Source organism: Ochotona curzoniae, unplaced genomic scaffold (assembly GCF_017591425.1).
Source record: "Ochotona curzoniae isolate NIBS_2020 unplaced genomic scaffold, NIBS_Ocur_1.0 scaffold_3208, whole genome shotgun sequence".
Classification (NCBI taxonomy): domain Eukaryota; kingdom Metazoa; phylum Chordata; class Mammalia; order Lagomorpha; family Ochotonidae; genus Ochotona; species Ochotona curzoniae.
This window is the reverse complement of record NW_024467106.1, coordinates 10,993,844-11,014,050: the sequence shown is the minus strand read 5'-3', so window position 1 is coordinate 11,014,050 and position 20,207 is coordinate 10,993,844. Positions and strand designations below refer to the sequence as shown.

General features: G+C 49.3%; 1 protein-coding gene across 1 annotated transcript in view; it reads right to left on the bottom strand.

The window, feature by feature from the left end:
* CDK5RAP2 (CDK5 regulatory subunit associated protein 2) overlaps nucleotides 1-20,207 on the bottom strand; it is a 173,868-nt gene that overhangs the window by 77,003 nt on the left and 76,658 nt on the right. Inside the window, exons 15-18 of the mRNA XM_040963828.1 lie at nucleotides 11,054-11,151; nucleotides 5,880-6,010; nucleotides 3,908-4,017; nucleotides 2,293-2,421 (exon numbers count right to left, since the gene is read on the bottom strand). Of these exons, the coding sequence (XP_040819762.1) occupies nucleotides 2,293-2,421; nucleotides 3,908-4,017; nucleotides 5,880-6,010; nucleotides 11,054-11,151 (468 nt within the window). The remainder of the gene's footprint in view (nucleotides 1-2,292; nucleotides 2,422-3,907; nucleotides 4,018-5,879; nucleotides 6,011-11,053; nucleotides 11,152-20,207) is intronic.

Here is a 20,207-nt window from a genome sequence, read left to right as displayed (position 1 = left end):
GGAGCACGGGCAGCCCCGGGGAAATGCGGGCTCCCCTCTCCAGCATCCCACCCTCAGCCCTCACTCCCACTCCTCCCTCCACTCCAGATCATCACGGGCACATCCGTCACGCTGCCCGTTGTGGGGGAAGATGCGGAGCTGGGCTCGCTCGAAAGGACAAGGCTATTCATAGGGAACATCAAATCGAAGTGCAATTTGACAAATGACTCAAATCTGAATCGGCTGGTATTAAGATCTCTGAGTAGGCAGGGGGAAAAAGGACATAATGGGACATTTAACAGAATTTTTTTTTTTTCCAAAGGGCAAATGAACAAACAAAACCTCACCAGTTACGACTCAAAAGAAGTCAGTGAAGAACAAGCTGCTTATTAAAAATGCCGCCTGGGAGGAAGCAGAGCACGAGCTTGTGGCTCCCTAAAGGGAGTGCAGGGTCACTCGGTTTTCCAAATTATCCGGATCCCTGCAGGCGATGATCGATAATGTTCCCTGGCTCCGAGAGCAGATGGCCAGAGCACAGCCTAAGTACCTCTGAGCCCTTCCCACTCCGACAGGAGGAGGAGACAGCTGCAGGCTGACAAATCTTTGCTCAGGAAATGACATGGCAGTGTGTGTGAGAGAGCTCCATCTACCTGTGCTCCAGGTTGATTCAAGACAACCCCGTGTAAGATCCTAATTATGTATTGCAGGGACCCTAACGCACATAGGGCTGCGTGAGCTTTAGGTGAGAACAGCTCCGGGCTTCTGAAACAGAAGGTGCGTGGAGCCACGTTTTACCCGGGAGAAAGGTAGGCTAAGGCGGAGGCTTAAGGCAGGAAGCAAGGCACCCTTTGCCAATGACGTCACTGCAGGGTCCTTCCAGTGCACAGCACAGATTCTGACAGAGAAAAGTCTTCAGAGATAAAAAAAAAAAGACTTCAAAAAGTTCTTGGAAAGCACGTAGCAACAAAAGTATAAGTTTATTCTGGTGAAAACCAAAAAAAGTAATTTTTTTAATTGAAAGAATTGCAGAGAGGAGACAGGGGGTTGGAAAGAGATCTTCCTCTGCTGGTTTACCCAAATGGCTACAATGCTAGAGCTGAGCTGAAGCCAGGAGCCAGGGCCTTCCTCTGGATTGCCCATGCAGGTGCAGGGTCCCAGAGCTTTGGACAATCCCTCGCTGCTTTTCCAGGCCACAAGCAGGAAGCTGGATCCCAGGAGCAGGAGCTGGGACTAGAACCGGCACCCACATTGTTTGTTGGCACTGCAGATAAAGAACTGGCCTGTTGAACCACAGTGCCAGCCTCACAATGAAGATTGTGAAGAGACTGGCATTGTTGGCACAGAAGGTTAAGCTGTCACCTGTAATATCAGCATCCCACATGAGCACAGCCCAAGACTCCCAGCTGCTCCACCTGTGGCCCAGCTCCCTACTAATGCGCCTGGGAAAGCGGAGCACACCTGCCCTAATGCCTGGGCCCTGCCACCCACATGGGGGACCCAGGCGAGTCCTACTTTTCAAAATAAATATTTAAGAAATTAACTCAATAACTCTTTGAAATTAAATTAATTTTTAAAGTCACAGTCTTTCCAAGATACAAGTTTTCCATTAACTTTTTCTTGAGTTTTTAACATCTGTATTTATTTATTTGAAAAGAAGAGAGAAGAGAAGGGCAAAGGGGAGGGGGAAGGGGGAACAGAGGGGAATATGGAAGGGGAGGGAAGGAAGCAAGACCTCTCAACTGCTGGATCATTCTCCAAATGCACAGAACAGACCAGGGCTGGGCCAAGTCCAAGCCAGAAAGTGAACCTACGCTTCCCCCACTACCCCACCCCCGTGGGCAGCAGGGATGCGATTACACGAGCCACCACCTGCTGCTACCCAGAGTGCAGGTTAATAGAAAGCCGGACTTGGGACACAGCCAGAATTTAAATCCAGGCCCTCCAATATGAGATGTGGGTGTCCCAGCAGCATCTTCACCACTGCGAAGCCTCTCACCTGACTTTATTTATTAATGTATCCATTAAGGCTGCATCTACACTGCCCACATTATCTGAGTAGATGGCGATTCTCCAGTTCCCTCTGAGACCACATCACTTAGCCAAGTGTGCCATCTGCAGCACAGACACCATGGCTGCACCACACAGAAGCATCAAAACACATCAGGGGTGACCCAACCTGGGAAGGCCTGTGGGAAGACCTGACGGGGCCCCAAAACCTCGGCCACAACACAGGGAACTTCCACAGCTTCAGTCCTGAAATATCTTTGGGGCTGATTTGTCTAAGTCACTCAAGATAACAAAATTTCTTCTTACCTCTCTTGGTTCTGTTGCCTCGAGCCTGTCATTTCCCTGGAGACTCAAGCAGGAGAGATCCAAAATGGCTTTCTTCAGGTGCTGGTTGTCAGCGTACAGTTCCTTCACCAGCTGTATCAGGTCGCCGACCTACAGAAGAGGACCAGGGACAGGCCTGAGGACCACGGCCGACTCTGCTTCCCGAAGCCACGCCCCCACTCCCAGGCCTTGCCATCAAGCAGCGGCTGGAGCCTATGCTGAGCAGGCTGCCAAAACAGGGCCTTTTGCCTTGGATGCCGCAGTTCTTAACCCCAGAGGCCCGGCTTCGAGACAGAGGGATCCTGAGCGAGCTGCCTGCAGAGCAGTTACTGTGAGAACTGAACATGGCGGGGGTCACCGCGCACTTCAGCACCTGGCGATGGCAGTGCTCAGTCAACACCATCTGCTTTGTGCTGGAGACCCTCTGAAGGCAAAGGCCACCGAGGCCTTGCTGGACAGCATCAACTGCTGAACACCAACCTGGCAAGACCAGTAATGATGATAAAGTAACTTTCAGCTGCTAAAACTCCTACAAGTCTTAGTCAATCACCCTTGAGAACATCCCTAGGATGCAGCCAGGCCAGATCCATTTCAGAACAAGGAACCCAGGATAAAATGCAGTTAGCTGCTGGGCAGACATCCCCATGGTTTCCCACAGCCTTCAAGGCCCCAGCAGTCAATCATTTCCAAAGACTTCTTAAAGGGACAACTATTCACATAGCTTCGAAACCCCACCCTTGCTACTCAGTCAGTGTTCAACACATCCAGGCAGGACCAGGAAGCAGATCCTCAAAAAGGTACAGTGAGGGGAACAAGACCACCTGACTCTGTCAACACCAAGGGTGAATCCCATGAGCTACTTCTCAGCCTGACCCCGGCCGCACAAGCATCTCCATTGCCTTCAGCTGCCTCGAGGCTTCTGGCCCTCACTTCTCCAACCTGACTTTCACAAAATCTACAGCGAGCCTCAATCTTTTGCAGCTCCCGCCTCTGCAATACATGCACCTAGCCGCCCCCGTGGCTGTCTCCCTACCAGAACAGCGGCTAAGGCACCTGGGGCGGGGAGGCGCACAGCTGCATGATAAGCCCCAGTCTCCCCTGGGCTCACACTTCCTGTGCTTAACAGTGGTTTTCTGAAAACCACACCTGAGATCAGCAGGTGGAAAAGCCTTTTCAGTTAAAAAAAAAAAAAGATCTCCTGATTAAACCAAAAGCTACTACCACTCCTGCTACTCTGTGTGCCAGGGAAACAGAGATAAGACACAGTCACTGACAGACGCTGTTCCCAGCCCAGAGATGAGCAGCCAGATCGTAGCCAATCTGCAGGGAAACAACACCGACCTGGGCAACGACCTGGCGGGGAGGAAGGTGGCTAACTCAACCCCGCACAGTGAAACCCGGGCTGGCCCTGCAGCCTGAGGAGGAAGGCACAGGACATGGGGAGGGGAGGGCACGCCCACTCAGGGCTCCGGAGGAGCAAGAATCCCAAGGGAGAAAGGCAGGGGATGACGGGACAGGAGAGGGCTTCCAAAACCTCTGATGGGGAGCCCAAGGGACGACAGTCAGAAAACACACTGCAACAGCACACAATGATAACCTTCTTCTTCAGTTCTTCCTGGGAAAAATGCTCCACTTGCAACCGGCTGTGATCTTCAAGGCAAATACTGAGGTAAGATGTTTGATCACTATAAAGTGAAAGTGATTCTTCTGCCAAAAGAAGCAAAAAAAGGTTGGGGGGGGGTGAGGAAAAATGATCAGAAACAGATGCACCCACAACTGACCCCGTGCAGTCGGTTCGAGGCTGCTCCAATGGGTGGGGGAGGACCACGGGGTGCACAAGACTCCCTCTGCAGCAACAGCAAACTCCCCTTCTCCACCTCAATACACAGTTTCCCCAGGAGCTGAGTTAGAATTTGCATATCCGGTGTTGTACACCCAGAACGCACTCTGAATGCTGCGCACACACACACTTGGTGATTCCAGTTTAAACTGGGAGTGACTCTGGTTAGGTGAGAACACAAGAAAATCCATTGCAACCCTCCAGGGTAGAACTCCAAGGAGTCACACGCCACCTGTGTACTCTACCATCTCAGAGCAAGCACACAGGCACGGCTTCCTGCACAGCCAGCATCTTTTTTTCTTTCTTTCTTTTTTTTTTGTTTTTAAGGTTTCTTTCTTTTATTTGAAAGGCAGTATTACAGACAGAGAAGGAGAGAGGGATAGAAAGAAAGAGATCTCCCACCCACTGGTTCACTCGCAAATGGTCTCAACAGCCTGGACCCAAGTCAAGATGCAGCTAGAAGTCAGGCACTTCATTCTGGCCTCCTGTGTAGGCAGCAAGCAGCACTTGCACCATCTTCTGCTCTGTTCCCAGGTGCATCAGCAGGGGGCTGGATCAGAAGTGGAGCATAAGAGTGCCCACACGAGATGCCGGCATTGCAGGCAACAGCTTAACCTGCCAGCCCACAACACTGGCCCCCAAACGTCACTTTCTAACAGGTGAAGCAGAGAGGGAAGAGGGGAGGGAAGCACATATGCAGATACCACCCCACCTAACATATAAGGACCATCCCAAAGAGCCGAACTTCAACGAACAACAGCCTCGCTCAAATCAGGGCAAATCAAACCGCCCACCTCTCAACTCAGCCTCAGCTTCCTCATCTGTGAAATCAAGTGACTACTGACCCTAACCAATGCGATGATTGTAAGGATCAGAGGCAAGAAGGGTCTAGTACTGTGCCTTATACACAGCAGGTGTTCAAGTAGGTCAAACTTGAGTCAGGATTTTGGCGCAGCAGCCTAAGTCATTACTTGCAATGACAGCATTCCATATCAGATCCAGCTCCCTGCTAATGAGCCTGGGAAGAAGCAAATCATGACGCCCATGATGCCACCTATACGGGGACAGGCTGGATTCTGGCTCCTAGCTTCACACGGCCCAGCTTGGACTGCTGTGGTCATTTGCGGAGTGGACCAGTGAATGGAAGATCTCTCTCTCTCCACCTCGCTCTCATTCCACCATTCAAATAAATATTGTTATAAACCTCTGCCACATGTGCCAAGCACTGGGCTACAGACACAATGAGGAAGGAGACCCCAGCCAGAACTAAGGTTCAAGGGAGAGAGAGGATCAACTATTGCTGTGATGGGCATAGCAAGACAAGCAATACAACCCCACAGGGCCCTCATGTGCAGCCCCTTGTCCATGAATCTGCAATGTCACTACGATGACTTGAATCCGTCCCACCCTGCACTATCTGGGCAGTGAGGGCAGAAAAAGGGACCTGCCAGGCCCTGCAGTGACCCGGCGCTGAGAGCAGCACATGGTGCAGGAAAGAGCAGAGATGCAAGCAAGCAGTCCTGACACAGACCTTCCACAGGCCAGACAACGGAAGGTAGAAGCCGGGCCAACGCAGGAAGGAGATCAACATGGTCACCCCAAAAAGGAGCCCCACCCGAAACCCTGCGTGTTCTTCATCCTCTCACCAAGTGTTAACACTTTCTTCAAGGTCAGCCAGGGCCCTCCCTTTGGGAACTCAAAGGAAAACCCATCAAGACCAAGCGCGCACCTTCCCGCCTCTGCATTTCACTCATCATCTCCTCCAGAGCCTTTTGCAAGTTCTGGTACAAAAGCACATCCTGCTCCAGCTGCTTCCGCAGGGCGAAGATGTTGTTTAACTCAGACTGCAGGTTGCTGATACTTGTAGGAAAAAAAAAAAGATACAGAAACTTTAAAAACAGACCTACTAGAGCTTAAGTCCCACAAGCCTTCTTGGTCATATTTATGCCACCTGTGGGTTTGTTTTCTGGGTTTTTCTGGCTGCAAAAGAAGAACACATGTTTATTATAGAAAAGTTACAATGTAAAATAATAAAACAAAAATTGACACAATTTCACTACCAATTAGCAAAGAACAGACTGTATTTACTCCTAATCTTCCCTATATTTTTCCAAGGCTGAAATAATGCTGGGCACACAATACTGAATTATGTACTCTTCACTAAATATTTCCCTACATTTTGGGAGGTCATTTGCAAACACCATTGTTAATAATAATATTGCATTAACTCAGGTCAGCATCCCACCAGTTAAGTCATCTCACACTAGTGGACAACTGTATCCCACGCAATCCTGTTACAGACCTAATGTATAGGTGGGAATAACTGAATTCTCCTGAGTGTTTCCATTTCAAAAAAGGCCTTGGGTGGGTTTGGAAATGGAAGGGCGACTCCTCTGGGTGCCCGCAGGTGCTCAGGCTCCGGAAGTGAGGGAGAAAGGACCCCTGAAGTGTTGCTTCGATAGTTCAGAAAGGACGAGCCCCAGGAAGAAGAGTGAGGCAACAGTAAGAGGGGGAAGAGGACCGCTGAGGCTCACTCCGGTTGGTTAACCAGCAATGTACAAAGAATGAAGGGACTGAGAGCAGAGATGAGCAAGTCAGGTTTCAAGGTCAAGGTGACATAGCTCTGAACTCTAACAACTTGTGTAGAAGCAGAAGCCCAGGATTAACAGGTCACACACTCCCCAGAACGTGGCCTCACCAAGAGAGCCCAATGATGGCACCTTCCACCTTCGGATACAGCAGCACACAGTAGCCATTAGCTAAATGTGGCCGGGCACGTCAAATGTGGCCAACACACTAAGGAACTGAATGTTTCCCTGCAACAAAGTAACTTTAAATTTGCACAGCCCACGGCAAGTGGCTACCACATGGATGGTGCAGACGCAGGATAAAGACTTGGGCTTCCGCTATTGCAACCTAGAGAGAGAGGGGGGCTGCTTAAATCCAGCTTTCACAGAAGCCTGGAGACTCTGCCGACAGCTGAGAGGCATAAATCATGCCTCATCCTACATCTCTGAGCCTAAAGCCTCCAGGTTATTTTCTTAAGAAGGATTCCCAGCAGTGCAATTACTGGGTCAAAGGATATGAGCATCTCTAAGACTACTGACGCACATCAGCAAATCACAAAGCCTCCTTTTTAAACACCAAGGCAGACATCACTCTGTTCAACTTCTGGCCTATAGTCCCCTAAGAGGCTCCATCAACATCTTAAACCATCACTAAAAATTCATGAGTATGTACTTTTTGGTTTTGTTTTTTTTTTTTTTTTTTTGCCATAGGAAAACATCTGGAAATGTTCCTGAGATTTTTTAAACAGGTGTCCACACCCCAAAATGGTTGGGAATCCTGACACACTAGACACACCTGCCACAGACTCAAGACACCTTCCCCTTCAGACTTGTCCTCACTCCATGTATGGACCTGCAGACATAAATCAACATATATTGGAAGGAAAATAAACCATTACATCTAATCTCCCAAACCTGCTGCTCTGAGGACAACACACTGTGAAGGCAGCCTTCAAGCAAGGAAAGGGGCCCCACAACAACCTGCTCCCAGACCCATTTCAAGACGATCGTAACGATCAATTTGTAAGGCTGATGGAAGAACCACACAGAGGTGTCACAGCACAGCGCTCGCTTGGATGCAGCTGCACTGGAGACGTTTAACCAGGGAAGCAAAGGAGACGGCTTTAGCACAGCCCCTGCGATTAGGGCTGGGGAAAGCTAACTGCTTTGCTCCCTCTTCCATTTTCTGACAGGGTGAAAAGTACACCGCCGCTGCTCCTGTGCCTGTCACTTCTGTCTTCCCAACTCCAGAATCTATTCAAGGCGTGAGGAGTTGGTGGAACAAAGGGTGTTTTGCTTAGAAAGAAACAAAAGCCATGCGTGATTTTTTTTCTTTCTAGAACAGGGGCTCAAGGCTTAGGAAGAAGAGGTAGTAGCTGCAGCGATGAGGAGTCCCAGAAGGAAGCTCAAAACAGAATGGCACTGCTGATGAACTCCACGACTGTGGGCCAGATGGGGAATCAGCCTGAGTCCTGAGCTGCACATCTGAGAAATGGGAAGAGCACAACATTTCCTTCTAGACTGTTCTGGGGATTTAGTGAGGCACTATGTGGGGTACAGCCTAGCATGGTACCCAACATGGGTCAGATGCTGAACAAATACCTTATCTCCCTTTCTTCAGGCCCCAGTGATTCCTGCACAAGCATGGAGGTTATGAGCCCAAATTTCTGATCCTGATGAGTTTCTGGAATTCATATTTAGAAGCAATGTAAGGGGTCATCTGGCAACATCTGGAGATATTTCGAATTTTATTACTATCATTACTTTTCATGTATTTGAGAGGCAGAGATGAAGAAAAAGTTCCCATTCAGTACTGGTTCACTCCCTGATGCCTAAAATAGGAGCCCTAAGCTGACAGTCGGGGACACAATTCAGGCTTTCACCTGCACGGCACGAGCCAGGGAACCATCACCGATGCCTCCCAGGTCCACATTCTCAGGAAGCTGGAGTTGAGAGACAGAGTCAGGAATTAAACCCAGGTACTCCAACGGGGGCTGGCTGAAGACACTGTTGATCATTACAGTTAGGGTGAGAGAGGGCAGCATGCTAACATTTGGGTAAAGTCAGGAACCCAGCCACAAGCCCGTGAGCTACAGGGAGGTACAGACTGTGCTACTCCACGACACAGGGGGTGCGTCAGCGAAGGCCTTGGGGACAGGAGTGCCGACCATCCTGAACTGCAGAGCCTTGGCTAATGCACAGAACATCTTTCAGAGCACATCTCCACTTCTGTAACACCAGGGGAAGGCCGCCCACTTCTCAGGGCTGCTGGGGAGGCAGAGTGGAGGTGACAGAGACCCAGCTGCCCTGCTGAGCTTCCTTCTTCCTTCTCCTCCCCCTCCAGGTCTAGTCACAGCACATCCTGACTCTGCAGGGTCCTCACCTTCACCGCCAGCTTCCAGACAGCAAGCAGCAGGAACATACAAAAGGTAGCTCCTCCTCCTTGGCCATCCTGTGCCCTCAGGATACAGCAAGGTCTAAGGGTCCGGAGACTCCCCACATGCTAGGTTGAGGCAGCTGTGGATGTGGGGCCTGCATTAGCTCTTCATTCTCTTGCTATCCTGCATGCTACTTACTGGATGCCTTCTGTGCGAGGCAATGCTGGCTGCTCACACAGCATGCTCTCTTGTTTCCAAACAGCACTACAAAGAGGTTACCAGGCTGGCAGGTACACCAGGAGGTAGGTATGCATGCGGGCCAATCTTGCAATTTTCTCAAGATTCAGACGCAGAATGAGAAACAGCTTCCCCCAAGAGCCTAGAGCTGCTGAGGGCCGCAGCTGGGGATCTGGGCCCAGGTCTGCTCCCCCTCTAAATGTACCCCAAGTGCAAAGGTGAACAGCAACCCCTTGAAGCATCCTTGTTAGTCACAGCCCTCATCAGCCTTGGTCCCATCAAGTTGTGACTCTAAGAAAACCCGCGAAAAATTCAGAGCCATTGATGATACCCACAACTCAAGGGCACATCCTTCCACAGGGCCTCTGCAGAACTGGGCCTGGCCCAGCCCCCAGGCACACAAGCGGTCAATGAAACCACACTTGCCTGATCCTGCTGGGGGTTGGGGACTCAGCCCCTCCCCACAGCTGAAGCTTCTTCAGAAACCCCCTCGCCCCTTGGTGAGGCCTCGGCCCAGAACCCCATCAGCATGTTTCCATTTTCTCTAAACTCACTCTGGATCTTAGAAAGCACCTCCTGATATAAGTGACCAACACTGAGGGATGGGCATTCCTGCATGGAACATTTCTGAGAAGGCAGAGCAGTCACAGTCATGGTCACAGCCACGGCACTGGATGCAGGGCAGATGGGAGGCCAGGAGCACAGAAGCAACAACTGTCCTGGGGATGAGCTGGGCCTTTTGGCCAGGACAGCACTCAGGCTGAATTCTCAGTGTCAAGGGGCAGTGAGGCTGAGAGCGGATGGACCTGGGCTGGATGCAGAGCCCAAGCACATGGCGCTCATCACTCCAAAGCCACAGGCAGAAGCCACAGCAGGTACAGCAGCCCCAGTGGGTGTTGCTTGTGCTTCGCTATGCCCAAAAAACCCCACCCACACCAGTGAAATGGGTCCTCCTCCATGGAGCTATTCCTAGCCCAGCTCCCAGGATGCCAGGCCATGCTTGTCCCATGGACATCCCCACCCACTGCCTCTGTTTCAGAACTATCCTGAAACAAATGCCAGACATCCATCACATCCTTTCAATTGCCAACTATCCCAGCATGTGACAAGATGATCTTGTAAATGAAGAAGTCCCTGAGGCCAGCCCCACAGTTACAGACACGCACACAGGGGCCCAGAGCAGGCCGCCTGCCTGCCTGCCTGTCTGCGGACACAGCCAGACAGCGAGCACAGAGCACCGGCTACAGGAAGTCCACTGGCCGGCCACTGGCTCTCGGCACCACACCTCACTGACACCAGCCATCTCAGCCATTCTACACACACACAGGTCACTTTGACCAATGGAGACCAGCCTGGGGCCTGGGCTCCTGCACTCAATGCCTCTCTGAGTAGCTCCCTTCACCGCCAACAGGGCTAACATTACTACTTACCTCCCTGAACAGCCATGGGGAACAGAGGAAGGAACACAGATGGGAACACTTTCTACATATGTCATAAAGAATTTTAAAATCCAAATAAATACTATGATATTTATATGCTAACTGTGGTGCCAAAAGTCAGGCAGATTATAACAAGCAACAAGTATTCCTGACTTTTTTTAACAGGGCCAGCACCATCCAGGTACTTTATCAGCTTCCCAGGAAAGTGGCAGGACGGGGACGTCCCGGAGACCAGCAGCATTTATTCAAGACACACGTGTGTGATGTCCAGACAGCCCTTACCTATTCGAGTCCTGCAGCGACTTCACCAGATTGGCATAGATGTCCTGCTCTTTCTTCAACACCTGAATCAGCTCTTCACAGTCTGACTGCTGCTTTTCCTGGAAATGACAATGGACATCTGACATTAAGGAAAGAATTGTAAAAGTCATCCTTACATTATGCAAACGGATGGGGCTGGTTCTGGAAGGGGCGGCCCGTGCCAGGTTCTGGCTCAGGCCACGGTCAGAGAGCACCACCTGCAGGAGGAGTAAGGAACGACCATCCATCAACTAGCCCGGCACCAAGCAGAGAGCTGTGCTTCCAAGAGGAGCAGCTGCTAGGGAAAGACTCAGACTTAGCCCGTGTGTTCATCACGAAGCTGCCACCTCGAAGAGCTGAAGGCAGTGTTTCCACAGTGCCTCAAAGAATGCTTTGGCATACTTTCTCTTGCTCCAATGAAGACAGACATCCAAACCAAAACCTTACAAGCATTAGGGACAAGAGTCGGGGAGGGTGATGAAGGTAGATGCAGGTATCCATCTAATGACTGACACCAGGTAGAATGTGCAGCCCCCAGATCAGGGTACCTGGGTTCGATCCCTGGCTTCAGTTCTTCATCCCAGCTTCCTGTGAATGCAGACCCTCGGAGGAGGCGATGGCGGTTCAAGAAGCTGGGTTCCTAGGGAGGCCTGGATTGAGTTCACAACTGCTTGCTTTGGCCCTTAGGCCATTACGGGATTGATATTTCTTACTGCCTCTGTTTCACCCAAATAATGTTCTTTTTGATTTTTAGGCATTAGGAACAAAGGATTTACAGTAGAGGAGTCAAGTGGGTAGCACGTGGGAGGCATCCAGAATAGGATGTGAGGAAGGGATCAGAGATCTCTGCTACTTCCTGGCAGCTGACCACAGGCAAGCAACTCACCAAACCTCTGGGAGGCTCAGTTCCGGCATCTACGAGCTGAGGTGTAGTTTTGCCAATTTTTTTCATTCAATTGTTGAATGCAGCCATTGTCTTTATTCCTATTACAGTCTTTTGGCTTTTAACTTGTTCAACTTATTTGATAAAGTTTTAAGCCTTTGTACTGTAATGTAAATTTAAAATGTTATTTCAAAAGCTAAGAGAGAAAGAGAAGAAAAGGAAGGTGGAGGAAGAGAATATCATTATGTCTTTAGAACTGTACCCACAGGGGGTAGTGTAATGGCTTAACAGGCTAATCCCCTACCTGCAGTGCCAGTATCCATATGGGCACCAGTTTGAGTCCCAGTTGCTTCACTTCCAATACAGCTCCCTGTTCATGACCTAGGGAAGCAGCGAAGGGTGTCTTAAACCCTTGGCCCCAGCACCTACATGGAAAACCCAAAGGGAGCTTATTGGTCCTAGCTTCAGATCTGCTCACCTCTGGCTGTTACAGCCATTTGGGGAGTGAGCCAATGATCTCTCTCTCTCTCCTTCTCTCTGTAAACCTGCCATTTAAATAAAAATAATTAAATCTTTTTAAAAAAAGAATTCTATTTACAAAGGACACTGAATCTATTAAAAACTAAAAAATTCAAATAAAATTTAAATGCAAAAAATATTTTAGCTTGGCATTTCTGGGACTTTGGGAAATTACTTAACTAGGAGCCTTGGTATTCTCACGTGAACATAGTGGACAATGACCACTACTTGTGGAGTTAAGGAGAAGTTAAACTTGGAACTGTGAGGAACCGAGGATGGCTGAATAACTGGCTTAGCCAGTACTAGGACAGGCTATAAAGGCCCAGTGACGTGTAAGTGCTGGAGATGTCCCGCACAGGATGGCGTCCCTGAGTAATGATCAACCGTGTACCGTGCGCTTGACACCTGCCAGTACAACAGATCTTAGGTGTTCTTTTCAGGAAAAAAAGTCAGAACAATGCAAGGAAATAGATATATTGGTTAGCTTGAATAGAATGATCAATTCACCACGGACATTTACACATCGCATCACATTGTGTGCACCATCAATACATAAGTTTTACTTGTCAATTATAACTCAATCAAGTTCCAAAGATTTGTAAATGCTTAAGTTAGTGGTAACATGCTGTCAAAAGAACACAGATGCCAATTTGAAAGGGCTTCCACCAGGCAAACCTGGGACAGTTTGAGCATCAAAATAAATAATGACAGTAATAGATTATAGCCCACTAAATACAACATGAATTTATGAATCTATACTGATATGAATGAGAGGGACAGTAGGCTTCTCTTTATAGTAAATGACCACTAACCAATAGAGAAAGAAGGATGAAATTGAAAAATCCCATTTGGCAACCATCATGGTAATAAGTAATTCAGCAAAATAAATAAACAAATAAACAACTGCTAAAAACAGAGGGTGAAAATGTGAAGATCAGAATATTTACTCATTCAAACACATCTCCCCCAAAATCTTTCTTACACACACAGGGAAAAGAAGTAACCGGACAGTCGTGACACCCAGCAGATTGTACCTAGGGTTACCAAGCAGGGCTCATATCGGGACAGATGGAGCATCTGATGGCTTACTCTGAGAACACAGCGTCACTCCCCATCCAACACGCTCAGGCCGAACTTAATCACCAAGGAATCCTCCCACAGACCCAAACTGGAGGACACTGTACAACTTAACTGGCCTGCACAAGTCAACTGTGTGAAGCTGAGAGCAGACCACCTGGGACATTTGCATCCCACATCAGAGTGCCCACCTAAAGTGCTGGGCAATCTGCCCCATCCTGTCTCCTGTGGATGCACACCCCGGGAGGCATTAGGCGATCACTCAAGTACTTAGGTACTTGACACCACTGTGGGAGACATGGAGGGAGTTTGCCACTTCCGGTTGTAGCCTAGCCAGTTCTAGCTGCTGTGGGCACCGAGGAAATGAATCAATGGGTGCAAGATCTTTACCAATCTATTTCTACCTGTATTCCAGTAACACATCCCACAGAAGCGCTGGTTCAAGTCCCAGCTGTTCACTTCCAGTTCCCTGTTAATTTACCCAGGGAAGGCAACAGATAATGGCCCAAGTGCCAGGTGGGTTTTCAGCCCCCGGTTCAGCCATGCCACTGTGGTCACTTAGGGGAGTGACCCGGTAGATGGAAGATCTTTCTATCTCCCTTTCTCTGTAATTCTGACTTTCAAATAAATATTATCTTAAAAAAGTTTTTGATGCCATTTCTTTAAAAAAGAAGAAAGTATCGGGCCCAGCGCGGTGGCGCAAGTGGTTAAAGGTCCTCGCCTTGCACGCCCTGATCCCATATGGGCGCCGGTTCTAATCCCAGCTGCCCCGCTTCCCTTCCAGCTCCCTGCCTGTGGCCTGGGAAAGCAGTCAAGGACGGCCCAAAGCTTTGGGACCCTGCACCCACGTGGGAGACCCGGAAGAGGCTCCTGGCTTCGGATCGGCATAGTATCGGCCCATTGCGCTCACTTGGGGAGTGAATCATCGGACGGAAGATCTTCCTCTCTGTCTCTCCTTTCTGTATATCCGCCTTTCCAATGAAAAAATAATAAAAATAAATCTTTAAAAAAAAAAATTAAAAAAAAAGAACAAAGTATCAAGGTCATAAAAGTCAAGAAACTATAAATAACTATTTCAAACTAAAGAAAGCGCACTGCTGAGGCAACTGATACAACATGAGCAGGCTGAGGATGGGAGGAGAGCAATGAACCGGGGCTCAAGCCCTGACTGGTGCAGGACTGGGGCGACCTGCGAGAGGAAACACACCCTCCAAGTATTCAGATGGAACAGAGCTTCCTCTTGGCAATTCACTCTCAGACAGCCTAGGAACACTTCTCAAAACTTTAAAGTTATTTCAAAATAATAAGAGAATAAAATGAAAATAAAGTTCTTGTGAACAGGCTACTGGCCCCATGCCTGACATGGGCCAGGTGCTCTCTGAAAGCTGGGGAGGATCCAGTGGAAACCAGGGCTGCCCACAGCCTTTGTGCCTCATACTGACCCCCGCTTTCTACTCTCATTAAGGTACCACCCAGTGGAGCAGCCGTTGCGGCGTAACACGTAAGGCTGCACCTGTGACGCCAGCGTCCCATATGGTGCCAGTTACTGCCTCAATGACTCTGCTTCCAGTCCAGCTCCCAGCTGATGGCCTGAGAAAAGCAGAAGAGGGCCCAAGAGCTGAGCCCCTCCCACCTCATGGGAGGCCCAGATGGAGCTCCTGGCTTTAGCCTGGCCCACCCATGGTGAACCAGTCGATGGAAGATCTCTCTTTACTCTGTAGTTCCAACTTTCAAAAAACAAATCTATCTTTTTAGAAAATTTAACTTTGTGACCTCTAATGGAAATTTAGCATTCCTTCCTTCCACTTGGAGTTGAAGAAATATAGACCAGACCATATAAACCACAGTATTGATTTGGTATATACTATAGACAGCGCAGAAATCTATACTTGCTTGTTAATTTCAATTTAAGAGCCAAGAAACGAATGGAGAGACAACCCTCATCCAGTGATCCAGTCATAAATTCCATGGCAGTCCCCAGACGTGGAGCCAGAAGCTCAACCTGGGTCCCCCATGCCAATGGCAGAAACCGCTCCCTTGAGCCACCACCACCATCTCCCAGGGTGTACGTTAACAGGAAGCAGGAGCCTCCAGCTCAGGCAGGATCCAACCTCGGTGCCTCAGTACAAAACATAGATGTCTTAACCAACACCTTAACTGCCAGGCCAAACACCATTTGTTCATATCACAAGTTCAAAACTACAGCAGTCACAGTAGACCACCACAAGATCTTTTTACTTACCACATTAATAAATAAACAACATTTCCACAGCATAATTATTTTTTTAATTTTTCTGGCATGACTATTTTTGTTCTGTTGGTGATTTTCACAATATTTGGCTTTCCTGATAATCCCATGCATATATTTTATGTATTTTAACATGGCTTCCGCAGACTGCCCAAAGGATGTAGAGGGTAGAAAGGCCATGTGGCCCTGACCCGGGAGGAACTGCTGTGCTTCCAACCTACAAAACAAAGGCTGAGGTTCTGCCAGCCAGCTCAGGGTTCTAAGCACTGCTCCACCAGTCTGGTCACAAGTCACAATCCAGACTTGTAGAAATGCCAGGTCCTTCAGTAAATTACGCCACATGTCACCATCACAAGCAGCTTGCTCTCAAATGCCTTTGTGCACAACTGACTCAGCTGAGATTCTCTCACAGAACCAGGTGGGAACCAGAGGAAACAGCGAGACTAGGGCACCACAGCACCAGAAGCCTCCAGGCCTCCACGTGTCACACACCATGCCTAGTACTCGCCGACACCCATGCAGTCCTCACCACCACACAGGGGCTTGAGGGTTACTACACTCCTGTTTTAGAGAACAGGGGCTGTGCCACAAAGGGCCCCACTGCCCAAAGTCGAGGTGGGAGGCAGGCTGTGGGTAGCAATGCGCATGCTCTTCAGCCCACCCATCCCTGGCCACCGCGCATGAAAAAGCACTGTGCATCTGGTGAGTGTAACACTGTCCCTGCCAGCCCCTAAACTCCAGCAGAAGGAAGCAAGAAAAGGCAACAGCAAAATAAGAAATGTACTGCTCCTTGAGCACCCACCATGAGAGGCCCGACTGTCTAAGGGTGGACGATCATGAACTGTGTGACCTTGAACAAGGGACCCACCCTCTCTGTGCTTCAACAGCCTCTCCTATAAATGCAGGCGATAATTCCAGCTAGCTCACAGGAGATGAAATGAGTTAGTCTCCACCGCGTTCTGAGAACAAAGCCGGGCAGGATTAACGTCAGCTGTGACTGATCTCGCAGCTCCAAGTGCTCTGCCAGCTCCTCGACACAGATCATCTCTAATCACCACCCCAGTCCAGGGACGCATATTAATCTCCCCATTTTTCAGATGCTGAGACTGATTTTCTGGAAGCAGGCGTTCATCTTTTGCATCCACTCAGCCAACACCTGGGGCTGTGCTTAAGCATGGACCTTCAAAGCCAATCACAGACTTCCAAAAAAAAAAGAGTAAATAAATATTGCTGGTGGATATAGAGGAGATTCAATGAACGCCAGCCTGTGGGAGGCAAGTCCACTTCGAAGAATCCCACCGGAGGACCCTGTGTCTATGCCTGGAGAAGGACACCCCACTGCCTTGCAGGGCCTGGATGCCAGCTCAGCTGCCTTCTCTTCTTTCAGGCGGCCTTTTGAAACCTTCACTTGCATTTTCAGGCCGTAAATCTCTCCCCTGCTACCCTCATCCTTTTCAACCCAGAGGACCTGCGCAGACCCTCCTGAGCCTCAGGGCACCCCTCCCAGCCCAGGTTCATCTCAGCCCACTTTCACCAGGGCAGCTGCCATGACCACAAGACCACCTCCTCCACCACATGACCACCAACCACCTAATCAGAGACCCAAGGGCTCCTAGCAGGCAGCAGTGTCCCAAGCCAGCCCCAGCAGCTGACACAAATCAAATGCTGCCACAAACACTTGCTGAAATGATGATTAAACAGGTAAGAGGGGAACACGGGGACTGATGTGAATCTTAAGAGCAGAGATTCCTGTGGATATTCTGCATAATGAAAGCCAGAGTGAGTCAACATCTTCCTAGAAGCAAATTGCTCACCCATGTTTAAATAAATGAACTCTTCGGAGCCATTTGGATCCCATTTCATCAATCACCTATCCCCCTGCGCTGAATCATGCCCCATTAGAATAAAGTCATGTGGCTCCCTCAGCAGAGCTGACAAACTAGTCCATCTCCTGAGCACAGAGGCACTGGGCCCAGCCCGGCTGCCCGGGGGCGGGAGAGCAGGACCATGCACCTGTTCGGCAGCAGAAGCCCAGCCCCAACCCTCTGGCACACCAAACAAGCAGCAGCCCAGACAGGAGGCATCTCATCACTGCCAGACCGCCACTGGGGGGCTGACCCTGAGTGTACTGTCCACAACCTTTGGGCTAACCATCCTGGCCACCAGCATTCCCCTTATCCCTCCAAAAATGTCCCTAACACAGAGGCAAGTGCCAAGAGACGCCTCTACCTGGCTCTGCCCACATAAACCAGTACAATTCTCCCCTAAGAATGCAGAGCTCTACACTTGAGACATGAGATGGCCGCAAGGCCTGGCCAGTCAGGGGAAGAGGCCCCAGAGGGTGCGGGTGCTGCTGCAGGGCTGCGGGACCACCACAGCTTCCACCTCCCCAAGGCGCAGCTGCTCATTCGTGCTCAGCCTCTGGAAGCGCCTCCAGTCTGTTCCCAGTCGACACTCTCCTTCCTTTGCTGCTTTGCACCAGCCACTCCATGGTGGATTCGGCAGCTCACCTCCCAAAGCACCTTCCCTAACACACTGACAATGTTTCTCATCAGAAAGCAAGTAGGCCAAGAATTTCCCATGTCACAGGCTAGAAAGGGGAGTTGCAAAGAGATCAAGAACCTTGGCCAGCAGTGGCATCTGACACCACGCCAGGACATGTCCTATTCCACCACTATTTCCCTCATCATTTGAAGGAGACACATGTGGCGTACAGACAACAGGTGGAAGAGGCAGCAATAGACACGTAACGAGCAAGCTTAACAGATCACTGCCTGACAATCGGGGCAACTCAGTGGCCTAGTAGACAGATGGTGTCTCTCTCAGCAGCTATGTCACAGTCCTGCAAGAAATACATTTATTTCAATACTCAGAAAATTCAGCAGTAACGTCCCAACCATGTCAGGAGCCAGGCTATCGATCTCCAGCGGCAGCAAGTTGAGCATGGTCAGCGTGCTTTACTCTGCTCTCCGCTTCCCTGAACGTCTAGCATCAGTTCTCAGAATCACACACGGATTAAAAGGGAAACGGGCTGCGAGCGGGGTCTGTGGAGACACCATCGCAGCCTCAAGTTCTTTGTAAAAACAGGGAGAGAATAAATCCTAAATCAACACAAACGGCTGAGGGCAAAGGGAAAATATGCACATTCTCTAAAAAGAAAACTAAGATCTGAGAGCCTCACCTTTCTCGGGAGGAAAGCAGTCTGCGAGGCTGAAATGCTGGGACTTCTTCATTTGACACCTAGAAATTCACAATTCTTAACTGATGACTCAGAATTCTTTATCTGCTATTTTTGGTGACTCTTAAAAAAACAGAATTTAAACCGCACTGATTTAAACGTCACCAATCTGAGTATTAACAGAACGCTCACTGGGACTTTGTAAAAATATCACCCAGCATGACAGACAAAAACCAAAACGATGCACACCGTCAGACTCATGAAATTAAATTTTAAAATATTCAACCTATTTAATAAACTTACAAGCATCATACTGAACACTTAGCTGAGTTTTACAGGATGAAACTATGATTCAAAATAACAAAGTTTGGCTAAAAATATTCAAATTAGTGAAGTCATCCAAAAAATCTGAGAGCTGCTATCTTCCTTCAAAACAGTATAGACCTCATTACACGTTGATACACAATCTAACCCATCTAAATTTGGTCAGAGTCAAATAAAAACTCACTGCAAATCAAGGTCACTCAATAGACTTAGCTAAGTAAAATGACAGAACCAGGGCCCAGCCCAGTAGCCTAGTGGCAAAAGTCTTCGCCATACATGCCAGGACCACTTACGGGTGCCGGTTCTAATCCCAGCAGCCGCACCTCCCATCCAGCACCCTGCCTGTGACCTGGGAAAGAAGCAGAGGACAGCCCAGAGCCTTGGGACCCTGCACCCACATGGGAGACCTGGAAGAAGCTCCTGGCTTTGGATCAGCGTAGCTCCGGCCGTTGTGGCCACTTGGGGAGTGAATCATTGGACTGAAGATCTTTCCTCTCTATCTCTCCTCCTCTCTGTATAGCTGCCTTTCAAATAAAAATAGATAAATCTAAAAAAAAAAAAAAAAAAAAAAAAGAGCCAATAAGGAAACGCAGGCCTCCACATTCCTTGCTGAACCTAAGGGTTCCACGCATCACGCCGACACACCCAAGAGACACCCACGGTCAGAATTAAGACAGAGCTCCAGTTCAGAGTTCATTGACGCAGGCAGGATCAGCTCTGACACCGAGCCGATCCATAGCACCACAGCTAGCACTTGCTCAGTAAAACATAAAGCAATCTACCCACACCAGCTGGAAAGCAAGCTTTGGTCCATCCGCCCCGACCTTCCCAGGGACCTTGGAGTGTTCCAGGGATCCTCAGACAACACCTCCACTACGATCCCATAGCCGCAGAGTGGGGTGTGACA